Raw genomic sequence first — 18,636 nt, 5'->3', positions numbered from 1 at the left:
GGTCATTGTATCACCTGGCAGGGCTGGTGAACCTGAGGCCCTTCTCGGGATTGTTTCAGTGAAGCAGAAGGGCTCTGGTCCTTTAGAAGGTCAACAACAAACATAGTTATGGATCATGCTAGTGAGATTTCAAACAATCACTCTTATTCCTTGTTTATGTAATGTATAATATTCTTAAATCCTTTAGGATAGGAGACATGAGTATTCCTTCATTCTCCCGTTTATTCTACAAATATTTATTATGTGCCTACTGTTTGCCAGGCCCTGTTCTAGGCACTGTGGATATACAGTAGTGCACAAAACATATATGGTCATAAGCAGCCTACAATAAATCACGGCACCCATACTAATGGATTATCAATAGAAGAAAACTATACTGACAAGTATGCAGAAGAATTTTTATGCAACCTTCACTATCTCCTATTAGGAAAGCCAAGCCAGCAGTGAACACTTCAGTTGATAGTCTGATTTAGACAGATAAGCTGGATTTAAACTATTTATACTTTTTTTTTAGAAGATTTTATTTATTTATTTGATAGAGATCACAAGTAGGCAGAGAGGCAGGCAGAGAGAGAGGAGGAAGCAGGTTCCCTGCTGAGCAGAGAGCCCGATATGGGGCTCAATCCCAGGACCCTGGGATCATGACCTGAGCTGAAGGTAGAGGCTTCAACCCACTGAGCCACCCAGGCACCCCTATTTATAGTTTTTAAAACAGAAGTAAAGCAGAATTCCTGTACAGAAGAGGAAAGTTTACCCCAGATGGAGAGGGTTAAACTTGTTCCAAAATATGGGGATGTTAGATCTCTCAACTCCAAAAAAGCAGAGTGACCTAAACAGGCATTTTAATTTTTATTTTTTAAAATATTTTATTTATTTATTTGACAGAGATAGAGAAGAGAGAGAGAGCGAGCATGAACAGGGGAACATCGGGCAGAAGGAAAGGGAGTGGGAGAGGGAGAAGCAGACTCCCCGCTGAGCAGGGAGCCCGACGTGGGACTCGATCCCAGGACCCTGGAATCATGACCCAAGCTGAAGGCAGATGCTTAATGACTAAGCCACCCAGGAGCCCCCTAAACAGGCATTTTGGAAATGATACATAAATAATACATATGTTCACACACCTGCAAGTCACAGCTTTAACATACTTGATAGCCCCAAAATACATAATGACTGAGATCTGGCACACCTTGAATGCTATCCATGAGGCTCTGGCATGACACATTCATGCTGAACACAAGTGCACTGTCCTGATGCTGTCCCCCGATGGCCACCTCAAAATGCTCGGCAGCCACCTTCAGATGGTGCACGCAGGAGACGGAAGTAACGTGACCTACTCCGGCCGTGGCAAATCATCTTTTAATTCCCAAACGTGAGCGTTTTAAAATGAGTCATCTCTTAGCAACTTCTAGAAACAAACATTCTCCTACTTCATTAAATATTTTTATTTCTGATGGCTTGGCTTTTCGGACATGTGTACAACTGTGGCTTTGCGAGTGCGCAGTCCCTGACGAGGTCTTCAAACTATCCAATCTAAAAGTCAAGGAAGGCTCCTCTTCCCCATAAGATGTCTTTCTCTAGGAAAGTTTAACCACAGGCATTCTTGCAAATCTAAAGTGTACTGTTCACAAATCATGTCTTCACAGTGCCCAGAATACAAAGGAGAGGAAAGATTCTGTGTCTCATTCTCCATGCGTCCCCACCCACCCTTCATCTAGACTTCCCTAAGCGAGAAAGAGATCAGGAAGGGGGCGCTCAGCACCTTCAGGGGCAGTGTGAGCAATCAGGGAGTCTAAGAACTTCATTTTACAGGAGTAAACTGAGGTTGGAAAGGTTGAGTTGCCAGAGGCCATGATGCAGGCTACTGGGACAGGCTGAACGAGGACTCTGCTCCCAGTCTACCGTCCCTTCCCAAAGAGCTGGGCTACCCAAGCCTCCCATTAGATATTTAGCAAACATTTTCTACATGGTTAAGTAGTTTGCAAATATGCACTCACTTTAGTCCTCATGACAACACTGTGGGGGAGGGGCTATGGTCATCTCCACCTTATACTTTACACACAGAGAAACTGAGGTAGTGAGACACTGGGCACCTTGTCCGTGTTACACAGCTCACATGTGGCAGAGCCAGATTTGAACCCAGCTAGAGGTGGAGTCCATGCTCTTCGTCACTATACCAGGACACCCCTCTGTGTCTCCGAGGGCAAAGACTTGGTGTATGGACCTCAACCATACACTAAGCCTGCAGCAGCACAACAGAGCACAAAGGTCCTTTAGCCATCAATATAAAACAGCATGCTTCCAACGAGCTAGCATTCTGGAACAGGCAAAACTACAAAGACAGTAGAAAGATCAGTGGATGCTAAGGTTAGGGCAGAGGAAGGGAGGAGTGGGCAGAGCACAGAGGATTTCTCAGGGCTGTGAAATTACTTTGTATGATACTGTAAAGGTGAATACATGTCATTATACATTTGTCCACACCCACACTATACATTTGCTCACCAGGAGTAAACTCTAATGAACTCTCGGTTATAATGATGGGGCAATGTAGGATCAGCAATTCTAACGTCCCGCTCTCGTGGGGTTTGTTGATATTGGGGAGGCTGGGACTGTGTGCACACACAGGGTACGTATGGGCAATTTCTGTGTTTTCCCTCAGTTTTGCTGTGAAGCTAAAAGAGCTCTTAAAAAAAGCATGCACACAAACGTACTCTTTTCACTCCCAACGCACTTTCCATAGGCAGTCAGTGCCTTAACCTTTTGTCTAGGAAAACGAATCTGTCTTGTGTTCACAGCAAGTGCCAGACCATGTCTTCCCAGTTCTAGTAACCTTGGACATAATACTTAAAAAAAAAAAAAAAATCTCTTTCGGTGCCTCCGCTGCCCTATATGGGAGTAATAGCAGTACTTATCTCAGTTACTGTGAGCATTCCATCAGGAAATGCACTTCAAGAACTGGTAAGAGTGTCTGATGCACAGTAAACATTTAATACCTGCTAGCTATGACTACTATTATCACAACTAATACTGATATGCTTGAAAAACAGACCATCTCGTACGGTAAAGTTCTATATCTACGAGGCAGACATACTGTATGTGGGAAAGCACTGTTACTCTAGGGAGAGTAAATACTCAAGCTATCCTCAAGTACCCCTTCTGAGGCAATAAAGAAATGACAAAAATCACAGACATTTCAATACTCTTCTAACTCCTTATAGGTTAAGTCTGTGATTTTAATGCACTCGTGGAGAGCAAGGATGAGCATTGAGAGAATAGCAATTGTTCTTTTCAGCAGTCAGGAGATTATTAGTTGGGTTTACCAAGCTGGCTGTAGAGGTGAAAGCACTGTGTAGCTACACCATGATGTCCTTTCTTAATAATCTCCGTTGCAAACATTATTGTCTGGTAGCTAAAAAGACATTCTGACAGCACTGTATCGAGAACAAGTGCAAGTGAAGGAAATTTCATCAGATCTTAAAACTGAGCCAATCGTTAGTAGTCAGTTTACCTTATCTTACTTGAGTATTATTCTTTGCATCATACATAAATCAAGATTTTTCCTTTCACCTCTATACTAGCCACAGAGGTATTATACCATGGTCATGTCTATTTGTCTTGCATGATCCCTACGATAAGAGCCCAAGAAAGTGTTTTAAATCAACATCGTTTTAAAAAATTAAGGCTCTGAGTCACTTATTTTAGCCAGGAGTAGCTGATCAGCCTAGAAGTCATAAACTCTAATCTGGGAGATTAGATTAGTATCCAGGAAATATTTCTTCTTGCCCCTCTCCCCACCCTCCCTGCCCTGCCCCATGGAGATGATATTTGGTGTGAATAATGGATGTCAGTGGTATTGACACAGTGCGGGTTTAAATGTGTCTGTGCATTGTGCTCTTCCTGTCTCTTGTCACAGGAAGAGCATTATTTCATAGCTGTCGCTCTGAGGAGGATGCAAGATGTGTGGTGAGACCAGAACCCGGCCTATATCTTGGACGTAAACCCTGCAGAACCCAGACAAGATCAGCTGAAACCCAGCTCACCACAAGGCTCGAGCAACTAACAGATACTTATCTGGGTTTGGCACCAGCATTGGGGTGGTTTGTTTCGAGCCCTGTCAATGCGGAACCGACTGCTCCGTGTGGTTTTGGCCCAGTGCTACCTTCTGGGGCTTTCCTCATGGATCTTCAGCTACATTTATCTTCCTGCCTACCTGCCCTCCTAAGAGGGTAATTCACAGGAAAACATTTGGCAAAGTGTCAAAAACTATACAACACAAATAGCATCACAAACCAATGAGCACTTCAATTTTCAGTTATTATTCTGTCTAAGAATTTTCCAATGCTGAAAATTGTACACAAATTCTCAGGTTACAAACACTGTTGTCTGTGTGCCTCTAAAGTCCCAGGGACAGAAAAGAGACAATCCTACCTTCCTCCTACCCTTGGTTCAATCACTTAGTCATGAATCTCACAGTGGAATTACTACTCAGGATGGTTAACTATGCACAGCTTAGGTCTGTGGGGTCCCACTCCTTCCCTGGGGAAACAGTTAACTAGTCAATGTACTCGGCTCAAGACCCAACTTGAACACAGGAATCAACTGTCTTGTTTTAGATCTAAACTTCCAATTCCCTGTCCCCCGTTCCTAAGATCTTCTTCTTATTATATTTTTTAAAGTTTTTGGAAAGATGTTTAAAAGTTCAGGGTCAGGAGACATGGAGGACCTTTTCCAATGCATAGATTTCTAGTTATACTTACTGTGTGCAGAATAAATATAAAACATCATGTTATAAACCAAAGAAAGCCATAACAAGTGTATGGCCGGTTTATGGTACAATGGATGGTATGTAACAACTCAAGCCTGCCATTTCTAAAGAGCTGACAGTTCTTTCAGTACCTTGAAAGTTATCCTTGTCTTCATTTGATTCTGTTCTCACTCTTAGGCTGAATCTCTTATTCTTTTCTTAGACGTGGTTTTTAACCAAATCACACACACTGGACCGTATACAAGGATATTAGCTCTTTTGGGGGATGGGGAGGGGACAGCAGGATTACTGAAGGGATGGGGAAATCTTTATTTGGTGACTGGCGTGCCATATTAACCTTGGTGAGATGAGGTATGGATAATGCCCCAACTGAATCTTTACAAAACTCCAAGAGTGAAAGTAATGAAACTCGCCTACTTAGGATTTTGTTCTGTTTTGTTTTGATAAGGCTGTGGTCAGAAGAACTTTATTTCTCCTTAAAATTGTAACCTTATTCCATCTTCTCTGGCATTTTCTGGACACTCTGCTAGTCTCCATCACTACTGATGCCCTCTAGTGAAAATACATGGAAAATTCTTCAAGCAGATACAGAGAAAATCAGTACAGATAGTCCCCACTTTGCAATGGAATGGGTTTCTGGAATTTATAGATAATCCCCTCCCATAGGTCTGCTTACTGGGGAGGAATGGAATTATCACATTACAGTGTTGAGTGATTATCAAACTTTTTGGTTATTTCTTCTCTCTCTTTTTCTTTTTTTATAAAGATTTTATTTATTTATTTAGAACACATAAGTGGGGGGAGGGGCAGAGGAAGAGCGAATCTCAAGCTGACTCAGCGCTGAGCATGGAGCTGGACGTGAGGCTCAATCTCACGACCCTGAGATCATGACCTGAGGTGAAATTAAGACTCAGATGCTTAACTGACTGAGCCACTCAGGTGCCCCCTTATTTTTATTTTATAGCACTGGCCACTTCTAGGACTTACTTCATATCTGATACTTGGTCAGCTCTATTCTCCATGTCTGTGGCATCTCTGCTAACTGCTAAGAATAATTTCCCCCAAGTCCAACTTGCCGTTATAGATCCTTCTCAATGCAGAGCTGTAGACAGAAACGCCCAATCAAGAGGACTTCACACATGAGGCAAAGACCTCTTTCCATCTCTAAAATTGGCCCATGACTTTTTATAGCCAGTGGGTCCTTCTGAAAACGTAAAACATCAATTTCCTTCCTTGATCAAAAACCTTCCCTGCTCCATGATTCTTCTTGCATTTCAAATAAAACCTGAACTCCTCACCTTGGCCTTCCAGAACCCACCCCTCTGCGGCTGTTTGTGGCCACACTATTCCAGCCACACTGACCTGTAATCTGTCTCCTGTCTTTCTGTGAACACATAAGCTCCACATGGAAAGAGGTTTGTCTGCTTCACTCATGACCGTGTCTTCAGCATCTACAACACTGCCTGGTACCTAGCGGAGCACTCGATAAGAATCCGAGCCATGAGAGTCTGTGAGGCATGTTACTGCTGACTGAATGTGGCCTCTTCATGTGGGCACGCTCTCTCCCGCCTGCAGCCACCAGCGACCTCTCAGCATGACTGCCATGATCAGAGAAGTAAGGAAGTAAGGGCATTCTGCCCTTCCTGTTACGGTGAACCTTGCTAAAATTTCTTCCACTCTACAGTGTTCACTTCATTCATAAATCTACTGATTAACTGGCGTTTTCACTATGTGACCAGAGTGGCATTTACTGGTTGTAGGAGGAACCGCAAAGTTGGAGAAGGTGATGATTGATGGTGGGTGGAGAGAGTCTAACTGTCCTAAGCCTTGGGTCAGGCAGATCCACAATTTTAGTAATAAAATCTGAGATAAGAATCACATATTTGCATAATAATTTTTAAAGTCCATTTTTACAACCATTACAGTTACACCCTTGTATATCCAGATGTAACCCATGATTATTGCCACTGCTATCAATCAATTTAAAGAAAGACATAAAAAGCAATTCTTGAGATAAAGCATAAATGGCAAGTGGGAAAGGAAATACCAGACAGAGGACACTATAAATGGTCCAAAATATTTTGTAGTTATATTCCCTTAGCAGTTTAAAAGCACTTTTATATCAATTATACAGCTAGCTCAAATCTTAAAAAGAGGCAGAATATAAGTAAATACAAAGCAATAAAGAGAATGTAAAAAAAATAGATTATCTCATTTAAATCCCACAGGATTTTGTGAGCTGGATAGAGCAGACACCATTCTTCTGGAAGAGCAAGGAATAGGTCTCTGCACATCCACAAGGATTCCTTGACTGAAGGTGAGGTCTCTGTAGGGCAACATCTTGGCATGAAGATGTCCTCCTTTCCACCTTCCTGCACTGAATGTCCCACACAACAACTTCTGCTGCTTCCACAGCTTTTCCACTACCTTCTTAAAGACTAGGGAAAAAGCCAAGAGAGCGAATCAAGGCTAAGAGTCCAAGCTTCCTTCGGGCTGCAAATCACGAAACTGGGCAATTTCCATAATACGTACTAAGGACTGCACGTCTGAAGGTAGACATCCACAGGGGGCAATTCGGAGCTACAATTTATTGGAAGCACAGGTTAAAGCGGGAAGAGGCTGGTTCTGGTATCCACAAGAAGGTAAAGATCTTTTCCAAGATGCCACAAGGCAGGGCTGAGGAGAGACTGACAATTCTCCCTCATGCCCCTGTGTTTGCAGTTAGGGAAACCCACTGAAAGGCAGGCACAGGCATGGGTGGGACTACTAGGCTGGGGGCTGTAAGACCTGGATTGAGTTTTGGCTCTGCTACATCGCTGAGATAGAGCCCTGGGCAAGCCACACAATCTCTCTGAGCTTCGCTTTCTTGTCTGTAAAATGGGACAACAGTTTTAAGGCAAAAACATTCTTCTCATAACTCAGAGTTATTCTAAATACCAGTTGAAGCAACATATAAAAGTGCTTTGTAAATAATAGAATACAACATAAAAGGTAAGGTGTTATCACCATAGCATCCTATTTCTGAAATAATTTACATCTTCTCACTGGAATTAAGTCTAGATCTGGTTTTTGAGCCCCAGTCATGCCTGTGAATAGGCAGGACTGGAGGAGAAGTTCTTCCCCTCATTACAAAACCTTAGTACAACTAAGTCCATATTTATCTATCTCTATATTTAACCTCTAATCTCTTTTTTATTATTCCAATGCTCTGTGCATACTCTTTTATCCTTTCTTTTAAAAAAATATTTAAGTATAGTTGATACACACACACAATGTTAGATTGATTTCAGGTGGATGACAAAATTCAGTATCTCTATACATTAATGCTATGCTCACCACAAGCATAGTGGCCCCCTGTCCCCAAACAATACTATTATAATGGACTATATTCCCTATGGTTGTACCTTTTATCCTGTGACTTCCTCATTCCATAACTAGAAGCCTGTATCTCCCACTCTCCTCTTGACTCATTTTGCTCACCTCCCCACACCATCCCTCTGGCAAACATCGGTCTGCCCTCTGTATTTATGGGTCTGCTTCTGCTTTTTATTTATTCATTCATTTTATTTTTTATTTTTTCAAGTTTGTACTTAAATTCCAGTTAGTTAACATACAGTGTAATATTAGTTTCCGGAGCAGAATTTAATGATTCATCTCTTACATATAACATCTGTCATCCACTTAATCCATCCCCTGCCCACTGTCTGTTTAGTAACGCTGCACATTTAAGTGAAAGCGTATGGAATTTGTCTTTCTGTTTGTAACTAAGTCTATATTTAAATGTTGCCTTCAAGGTCAATATGTCTGTGGGCTTAGACAAATACTACCATTCTGTAATTTGCCTCCAATGGCAAGTTTTTCTTTCATCTCACTTCGTTTATTGAAAAAATTGAAAAAATATTCATCAAATCTTCTTTAATCTGTCTCTTGTATTAGATACCTTTCTCTTCAGAAGAACAGAACACTTTAGAAATGCCCCGTCCTCTTGCTTGATTTGGGAACACAGATTTTAGTCTAAATTTTATTACTTTTAATTGCTTCTAGTCTAGCAACAATTTTTTTCTTCCCAAAAGCACCCTTCTTTTTTAAACTCCTGAATAATAATCTGTCATTAATGGAATGCTGTTGAATGCCCTTTTGTTGGAAGCACTTAAGAGATAAATAAAAGTGGGACGCCCAGGTGGCTCAGTTGGTTAAGCGCCTGCCTTTGGTTCAGGTCATGACCTCGGGGTCCTGGGATCGAGTCCCACATCAGGCTCCCTGCTCAGCGGGAAGTCTGCTTCTCCCTCTGCTTGCCTCTCTATTTCTCTCTCTCTCTCTCTCTCTGATAAATAAAATCTTTAAAAAAAAAAAGAAAAAAAAGAGATGAATAAAAGTATCACACATGGAGTCTACATGTTATTTTGAGGCCAAACTACATTTGTTTGTTTGTTTATTTATTAGAGAGAGAGAGAGAATAGAATGGGGAGGGGCAGAGGGAGAGACAGGATCTTAAGTGGGATCCACACCCAGCATGGAGACCAACGTGGGACATGAGCTCACCATCCTAAGATCATGACCCTGAGATCATGACCTGAGCGGAAATCGAGAGTCTGATGCTTAACTGACTGAGCCACCCAGGCACCCAGAGGCCAAACTACTTTAAACAAAGTGATATTTGTGGTTCTATGTAGTTCACTAGATACAGAGATCAAATAACTTCTAGGTTTTGTTTTTTTTTTAAGATTTTATTTATTTGACAGAGAGATATCACAAGTAGAGAGAGAGAGAGAGAGAGAGGAGGAAGCAGGCTCACTGCCTAGCAGAGAGCCTAATGTGGGACTCGATCCCAGGACCCTGAGATCACGACCTGAGCCGAAGGCAGAGGCCTAACCCACTGAGCCACCCAGGCAGCCCGATAACTTCTAGTTTTTTGTTATTTTCTTTATAGACTGATGGTCAATAAAATGCTCACTGGAAAAAAGTCAGTGAGAAATCATGATATAGTCTTCTTGCTCAGGTCCAGTAGCATGATCTTCCAGGATGTATGCTGAAAAAAAGAGCACTGGACAGAAACCCAGGAAGACCTGGGATCTATTTCCATTTCTTTCACTAACTTCAGAGAAATCCTTTAACATCCCTGGCCTTGGGTTCCTAACCTTACAAGGGAGAGAGCAGGACTGGATGCCCCTGAAGCGTCTTCCAGCTTTAATGTTCCATTTGCTTAAACAGTTATAGCACAAACAAAACAGTGCTTGTCTCCCAACCAAGGATCTTCCTCAACAGGAGGAAATTTCAGCGTTTTTTCAGCATCCTCAATCACCTGCCCATTTTCACCAGCCTGGAGAGCCTCCAATGTCTCCCTATGTTCTACCCTGATTTAGGAATGACCACAATTCTGCAAAACCCAAGCAACACATCAAGTATGCACGCAAGATGGTTTTTTTGTGTTTTTTAAAAAAATATTAATGCTGGGGCGCCTGGGTGGCTCAGTCTTTAAGCATCTGCCTTCGGCTTAGGTCATGATCCCGGGGTCCTGGGATCGGGTCCGGCATTGGGCTTTTCTGCTCAGTGGGGAGTCTGCTTCCCCTTCTCCCTCTGCCCCTGCTTGGTTCCCTCTCTCACTGTGTGTCTCTCTGCCAAATAATAAATAAAATCTTTTAAAAATATATTAATGCTAAGTCTGTGTTATCTAACAAACTATTTCCAGTATCACTTCACCAGGGACACAGAAGCCGGTTGCCTCTGTCGATGTAAAGTAGCAGCAGGCAAAGTGGGGAAAGCCTCTTACTATCTCAGAGGGGAACTGAGGCACAGAGCATTACGCAGAAGTATCCCGTTACTGAGTAACTATGGAACAAGTGAAAGGAAAATTGTCCTAATTTTACAGTGGACTTTTACTTTTTGTCAGGGAACAGGGCTTGACCTGTGATGAATCCAGTCAGAGGTCACAGAATCACCGAAGTGCTAAGAACAACCTCTTACCTCTGGGGCTGGCCCATAGCAAGCGTCCTGAGCTTGGTGATAAAGAAATGCTCTGATATAAGGCGGGGGGGGGGGGGGGGGGTGGGGAGAGGCAGGAGGAGGCAGAAGAAAGAGAAAGGGAGGGAGAGACCTCTCCTTTTAAGACTATATACTACAGAAACCCACGGGTGAGGGAAGAGAAAAAGGACAGCAATCAGGTTCAAAACACCAGACCCACTTCCCACTTCTTTAAAGAGAAATTTAAATAGAAGGAAATGATGGAAAAGCAGCACCTCCACAGTTAGACTCCTTATTCTATGCAACACACACACACATGTATGTGTATGTGTGTGCATGTGTGTGTTACATATATACTTATTTTATGCAGCGGTGGCCTGTCCCAGCTGCCTGGCTGCTGTGGGAGTAAGCAAATTCCCACAAAAGGTTAAGGAATGAGGTTAAGGAATTTGGTGTCAGCATAAATGTAAGAGCAGAAGAGGATACAGAGTAAATACTAAAGAATAAGACCCAGTTGTTATCTAATTGTTCTTTTACATATTTGGCAATTGTTCCTAAAAATGTTTCTCTTTCCAAGGGAAAGCCAGATTAAGTTCTCTGCTGAAACAGAGAAGTTGAGAAGGTAAAATCACTTTATTCACGACACATTTCGTGATCTCTCTCCTGGACTCCTGTCCCAGTCTCTGAGCTGGTCTCCCTGCTTGAGCCTGGACCCCCTCATTCTCAGCACGAGACACAAAATAATCTTAGTAAAATGCAACCCAAATCATGTGCAGCCTTGTTCAAAATCTTCCAGTACTTTCTGTTTGGTTCAGAGTAAAGGGTGAAGGACTCCTGCTAGCACAGTGCCTGTTGCCTCTGACCTGATTTTATACTCTCCTCTTTCCTTCCCACTGGAGGGCCTTTGTATTTGCAGTTCTCTCTATCTGGAAATTCTGCAAATATCTTAGTGGCTCTCTCTCTCTCTTATGTCCTTGATTCAAATGTCATCTTTTCAGAGAGGTCTTCCTTGATTACATTTACAATTTAAAACTGTGAGGTGCCCCCTTCCCTGGCTCTTCCTGATCCCATTTCTTGCTCTATTTTCCTCCAGAATACTCATTGCCACCTACTATACTGTATATTTGATGTATTATAGGTTTCTCCTACCTGCCAGGGATCTCATGTGTTTTGTTCACTGCAACACCCCCACTTCCTATCCACACAAATGGTGCTCAATAAATATTGCTGAATTAATAAATTGGACTTATTCTATAGAAATTAACTATAAGGGTAAGTTAATTTAAAAAAAAAAAATACCTTGTAGGTCATTAGATTAGAATATGTTAAAACCAAGAGACTCAGCTTTTTAGCTTTACTCATGACCTAGATCATAGCTATAAAATAATTCATCTGAAAAGTTTTTCCTTCAAAGGTACATACATAAAGATTTATATACAGATCTCCAATAACAGCTGATCTTCTAAAAACTATAATGACTGCATTGTTCTCAACCATTACACCTTTTTTTTTTCTCTTAGGGCAAAATTGATTCAGTTAAGCAAGAAAAGTAAGATATGAAAGTGAGGATTATTTTCAAAATTGCTTTCTTCAATGCATAAGGAACCTGCAGAAACTGATAAAAAAAAAATAACACATAACTCAACTGTGAATTGGCAAAAGAGATTAACTCTTCCCAGAAGAGGAAATGAAAGTGATCTTGAAACACAAAAGGATGCTCAACCTCATCATAAAAAGGAGTATGAAATTAAAAATTGTGTTGAGATTCCTTTTGTCACCTAACAGACTGGCAAAATCTGAAAGTTTGGCTGTAGCCTGTGGAGTGGAGAAGCAGTGTTCTCATGTGTTTGCTGGTAACAGAGCCAATGGGCACCATCCTTCTGGACAATCTGACAGGGTGTTCAAAGTTATAATTGGATATATTTGTTGATTCTTTAACCCTATTTCTGGTAATTTATCTATCACATATATCTGTATACATGTGACCCGTGTGTGTATGTATATGTGTGTGTGTGTGTGTGTGTGTGTGTGTGTGTGTGTATTTATAATAGCAACAATCTGGAAACAACCCAAAAGCCCGTAAGTAGAGAGTAGATTAAATCCATACAATGGAAAACAATGCAGCTATGAGCCCGACTGGCCTCCTTCATGCAGTGATATGAGAAGACCTATGAGATGCATTAATGAGACGAGCAAGATATAAAATTATGTTTAATATTAGAAATATAAAGTATAAATGTTAATCATTTCCTACAAATACATAAAGGTAAGAAACATAATAATAATAAAATGGAGGAGGGAGGAATCTGAGGGCAGTGGTTCTGAGGAAGTGGCAGATAGCAAAAAGGGTTGAGAGGCTTTGTACCATGTTCCTTTTTCATACTGTTCAATATCTTGAATTGCTTAAATGTATTAGCTATTAAAAAATTAAGCAAAGTATGTATGACCTAGCAATCATACTCCTTGGTATTTGCCAAAAGGAGCTGGAAGCTGAAGTCCACATAAAAACCTGCCCACAAGTATTTACAGCATCTTTATTCAAAATTGCCGTAACTTAAAACAATCAAGATGTCCCTCCGGAGGTGAATTGATAAATAAACTGTAATATACCATGATAATGAAATATTTAACATTAAGAAGAAAGCAGCATCAAGCCATGAGGAAACATGAAGGCAACTTAAGTGCATATTAATAAGTGAAAGAAGTCAATCTGAAAGGGCAACACCCTGTATGATTCCAACTTTACGACATTCTTGAAAAGGCAAAACTATGAGACAATTAAAAAAAAAAGGTGGTTGCCAGGGGTTGGGTGGGGGAGGGAGGAATGATAGGCAGAACATGGAAGATCTTCTAGGGCAGTGAAACTACACTGTAGGACACTATAATGGTACATGTATGTCATTCCGTATTTGTCCAAACCTACAGAATATATGACACTGAGAGGGAACCCTAATATAAACTATGAACTTTGGATGATAATGCTCTGTCAATTTAGGTTCATGAAACTGTAACAGATGTATCACTGCAGTGGGAGATGTTGATAACGGAGAGGCTGTGCATGTGTTGAGGCAGGGGTATAGGAGAAATCTCTGTACCTTCTGTCAAGTCTGCTATGAGGCTAAAACCTCTCTAAAAAATGAAATCTACTAAACAAAACAAACTACGTCCTTCAGGTTCAGATACTCTTGTTTTCCCTCAGACTTTCTAAGGCATACTTTGGGGATAGAATAAGGAGGTACAGGGTGGGTGTGGGACAGGCAGACCCTCGCACTGCGGTTTTTCCCCTTTGGGAATGTGTACCTTCTTCCCCTGGAGGATGAGGTCCAGGAGGTCAGAGACAAGGGCTCCCCTGATGATTTGATTAAGTGCTGTATGAAAGGATTCACAGATTTGCTTCCTTTGCCTCAGTCTATTACCTTGCTTCCCTTTGGCACTTCTCAAGCTAACTCAGGAAATATTTATCATGTCTACTCTTACCCACAAGCCCCAAGCTTTGCCTGGAATATCTTCCTTATCTGTCAGTACCTACGACGTTCACCATCTAAACACATCATTCTTCTGGGCCTCCATTTCCTTCTATGTATTAAGTGTCTGTAATAGTACTTATCCATAATATTAAATAACTTAAACATATATAGCCCAATTTATATATGTCTATCTCAGCAAAGCCATATAAATGATAACTGTATTAAACATTCAGTAGACTTCAGAGCAACAAATATTTATTGAACACCAAAATACAAACTATGCACAGTCCCTGATCTCATGAAGTTCCCAATCTGTTAGCTTGACTTGCACTACAACATAGTACTTTCCAGAACACATTTGATAAATGCTTTTGTATGTTGTTGATGGAGGTTAATTCTGTTCACACCAAAATAAACATATGACTCCATCTTTTCTGGTGCAGAACCTTGGCAGGCCAAACGACTGGCTTAATTATTCCTCTCTGCATCTAACTTTATTTATTCAAAATCTTTTCGTAGTCTCCTCTACTTTATTTTCCCAAGACCTCAGATTTTAGTTACTAACATGGGGAAGCTAACCTTCTCTCACAGCCCACATTGGAGCATCTACAAAGAGCTGTGTTCCCAGACTCCATTAGGAACAGCTGGAGCAGTGAGAGGGCGCTTATTGCTTGGTTAAAAAAAGAAGAAAAAAAATCCATCTTAAATTGTTAAGTTTCTATAGTCTTCCAGAACATAGAAGTTACTTAAAATTTTCAGTAAAAGTACAAAGAGTCCTTGGGGCAGCCCAAGAAGATACAAAAATTCTCATCACACTGTACACTTTCAGAAGAAAAATACTGAGAATAAAAATAGTTTCTCAACTCAGTCATTCTTTGGGATTGATAATTTATTCCTGATGGTGCCCCAGAAGAGGGGAAGAGGAGCAAGAGAATAAACTTGGCTTCCATAACAGAAATTATTCATAGCTCTTTTCCCCTCATTAAATAATGGACTAAGAGATCTTCCATAAAATCCCTTTCAGTAATTTTACTGTGGGTCTGCACTTTAAAATCCATGTTTTGTAACAGGGAAAAAAAAAAAAACCAAGAGAATTATTTTACAATAATTCACTCCATTGACTTTTATTAAATTTCCAATTCCAAACCTTTCATCTCTCCTATAAAAATTAAATTACCACATTTCAGATCCTTTCTCTAAGTGTAATTATTAAAACTGAAAGTTTCTTGACTGCCATCTACTGGCGAAGGAAAAAAGTGACAACTTATTTTAAAAGTGGTCTGCATTTTATCTCAGATTTTCCAGTTTAGAGGTTTAAGTATTTCACATTAAAAAAGACTGCATGCTATACGACAGGCATGCAGAACATTTTACATGTTTAAACTCAAATTAATGGATTATATATCACTAATTTTAAAAAAATAAATCAAAATGTCAAGTTTTCATTTTTAGAGGGTACTACTTTTCCTAGTAGTGTTTCAAGAAGTCACACAGGCAGATCATAGTACCCCGATGGAAATTCTGTTTTGTAGACACAGAAGCCAGCCTAACTGATGAGGATACAGCTATGTTATTAGCCAGTTAACTCAAATGAGATACACGTGGTGAAAACCTCTCATAAGGAATGTCATTAATTCTATCTTTACAGACAAATAAATTGTAAAAACAAAGGACAACTCCACTAATAGGCAGAATATACAAGAGCAAGGAACCAGAATTTTTCTCAGTATAATATAGAAGCTTGAAGGGAAAATGTATCTATTCACTCTGCATATTGGAAGCACTTAAGTCATTTGTAATTAATGAAACATACCTGGCTTAAAATGTGGTAAAGAATGAACTCCAGGCCATGTGTCCTCATTTGGCGTTCCAAGAACCTAGTGGAGAGCAGGAAATTGTGGAAACAGACTTGTTATTTCCAAAGCACTCAAAATTCTCCAGTGTAGAAAACAGTACACTGCATATGATGAAACTCTGGATTTTTTTTTTTTCCATGATCGTGTGCCAGGGATTTTATTTCAATAAAAACAAACCCCATACTAAAAGCTAAAGAGCCACCCAAGATGAATGTCTGCGTTTTACCAAATGCAGCGGAATGCAGGCAGTGAAATCTGCTGCATTTTGTCAGCTACAAACTTAGCAAGTAGGCTTAGGACTCCAACGATCAGCTGTCATCTCCATGGAACCGAATCAAGTATAAGTGTGTCCCTCATGATTCTTGCATGACTTTTTGTCCTGTACTCCAGCATCAGATGTCTCATCGCTTAGCAGTTCTCCAAATTCTGTCATTTCACCCCCGCATCCTCTCTCTCAGCATCACGATGTCTCAAAGAAGCAGGACAGGCAGCTGGGGAAGCTCATTCTCAACTAGCCACACTGCTCATTTCAGGTAACAACTTTATGTGGCTTAGAATTTCCTCATCCCCCCAATACTGTCCTCACTCTACACTCTCCCCTTTCGTCATCCACATTTTCACCTTCTTCCCCATTTCTTTTTCTACCACCCCGGTGTCTGACTGAAGAAATTAAAGGGCAACTGCAGCTCACACACAACTGGGTTCGCCCCATGCGAACAACTAGGCCCACCACAGGCTGCTGTTATGGTCCACGGTCACGGGAGATCACCAGTCGAGAACAGTGGCGCTGGAGGGCCAAGAGCCCAGACCCCAGAAACAGACTCTGTGGGTTCAAATCCTTGCTCCCACACTTACTAGTCATGTGACCATGGGCAAGAAAATAACCTCAGTGAGCTTCCTCAATGAACTGAGCTTTCAGTTCCCGACTTTGTAAACTGGGGGTTTACACCACCTCATTTGTGGTGAGAACACTACCTGGCAGGAGTAAGCACTGGGTATTAGATACTATTCAAAATACCCCTCAAAAACAGGCTCAGGTCAGGGCAGCCCTGGCCAGGCGGGAGAATCTGGTGCCCCCCACTGTACGTAACTCAAACTGCGATGGACCGACATGCACAGTCCAACAGGTGAGGAAGGGCAAGAGATAAAGTCAGAAACTGGCAAAAGAGAAGGAATGGCGGATATCACGGGTGGGAATTCAGCACATTCACTCTATCCAAGCGTTAGCAGGTACTGCTATGCAATAAGGAAATGCAGAACTTTGAGTATTTGTGTGTTTATTTACTAGGGGGATGCGGCATCCTGTCAGAGTGGCAAATGCAGTGAGTGCTTCCCTCACTGCTTCCTACTCTGGGGAGTTGGGATTAAACATGTATTACGTTCCTCACTGGGTTCTGGGATGAGATAATATAATTCTTTTCAACTGTAACCGATTAATTTTGCAAACACAATCACTTGTAACAGTAATAAGCACATCTACACATCTACAATAAGCACATCTACACAACTACACAAGCACATCTACGGATAGGCTGGGTGGGAGGTGGGCAGGCAGGCGAGAGGGCTGGGGAAGGGAGCTGTAAGACAGGAAAGGAGACTGAGACACTGTCTGACATGAGCTCCTGCAGTAACAGTGTCTGCAAAAGGCATTTCCCCCTTTCTTTCATGAACTCCGACGATTATTTCAAGACTGGGAGACAGCCATTCTTGCAGGCAGCGTGCAGAGCTCACCTGAGGAAAGCCCTCCCCTTCCAGCTTCCACTAAAATCTGCATGAAGGACGTGAAGGACTTTACCAACTAAAGGGAGGAACTTACGGCTCAAAATCACAACTTGATCGCAATCAATCCATCACTTCTGACACACACCCTCTAAAGATTTTATAAACCACAGAAAGTCCAGCCAGAATGTGAACCTCGTTCTCTCTCTCCCAGTAAAGGTCGTTACCCCGACTGTACACGTCTCTACAATGTCTGCATGAGTAAAACTTTTTCACAGGCACTAACCCCATTCATACCCAGGGTTCCATTTCAAATTGATTATCAAAGATTATGGCTGTTTCATAAAAGTCACCTGCAAAGTGAAAATGCATATGTCTTTTTTTGAGCTATTGTAGCACTGACTGATGGGACCATACCACAGATTCTCCTGCCTACAACTCCTGGGCCATTTGCACAAGAAATACGATGTGGGCAGAAAGTTGGCAAAGGAAAAGAAGTATGAAAAATCAGTCTTTCTTCCTGTGAAAGCCTTTTTGGGAAGTCAGTCTGGGTTAAACGCATGGTTAGAGATGACAGGCTACTTGTGCCTGGCAGAAAGTGGATGTGTTTGCAAAATCTGATGGCGGATTTTTGTTTCTATTAATTGACTAAGACATTCCACTTTTAGGGACACTTTAGGTTAGAAAAAGAGGTATTCTCTAAAAGTAAAAACTAATCTTTTGTAAATACAACAGGGCCAAAGAAAATAGCACCTCCGACCTTCCAGATGTGGTCCCGCATCTGTAAAGAGTCAGGTTGTTAACATCTGAGGCGGCTTCCAGTCTTAAAGTGACAGAAAGGCTGTGATTTGTTAAAACGTCTTCTACAAGG

At 41.3% G+C, this 18,636-nt stretch overlaps 1 protein-coding gene across 2 annotated transcripts in view; it reads right to left on the bottom strand.

Moving 5' to 3' along the window:
* The window catches only part of LOC111147311 (cyclin dependent kinase 14), a 584,276-nt gene that overhangs the window by 145,341 nt on the left and 420,299 nt on the right, over positions 1–18,636 (bottom strand). For both annotated transcript variants that reach the window (XM_022503295.1, XM_022503296.1), the window contains one exon: positions 16,004–16,067. In XM_022503295.1, the coding sequence (XP_022359003.1) occupies positions 16,004–16,067 (64 nt within the window). The remainder of the gene's footprint in view (positions 1–16,003; positions 16,068–18,636) is intronic.

The sequence above is a fragment of the Enhydra lutris genome, unplaced genomic scaffold (genome assembly GCF_002288905.1).
Source record: "Enhydra lutris kenyoni isolate GAN:26980312 unplaced genomic scaffold, ASM228890v2 scaffoldscaffold16, whole genome shotgun sequence".
Classification (NCBI taxonomy): domain Eukaryota; kingdom Metazoa; phylum Chordata; class Mammalia; order Carnivora; family Mustelidae; genus Enhydra; species Enhydra lutris.
Note: the sequence above shows the minus strand (reverse complement) of the source record. Positions and strands in the feature narration are given on the sequence as shown.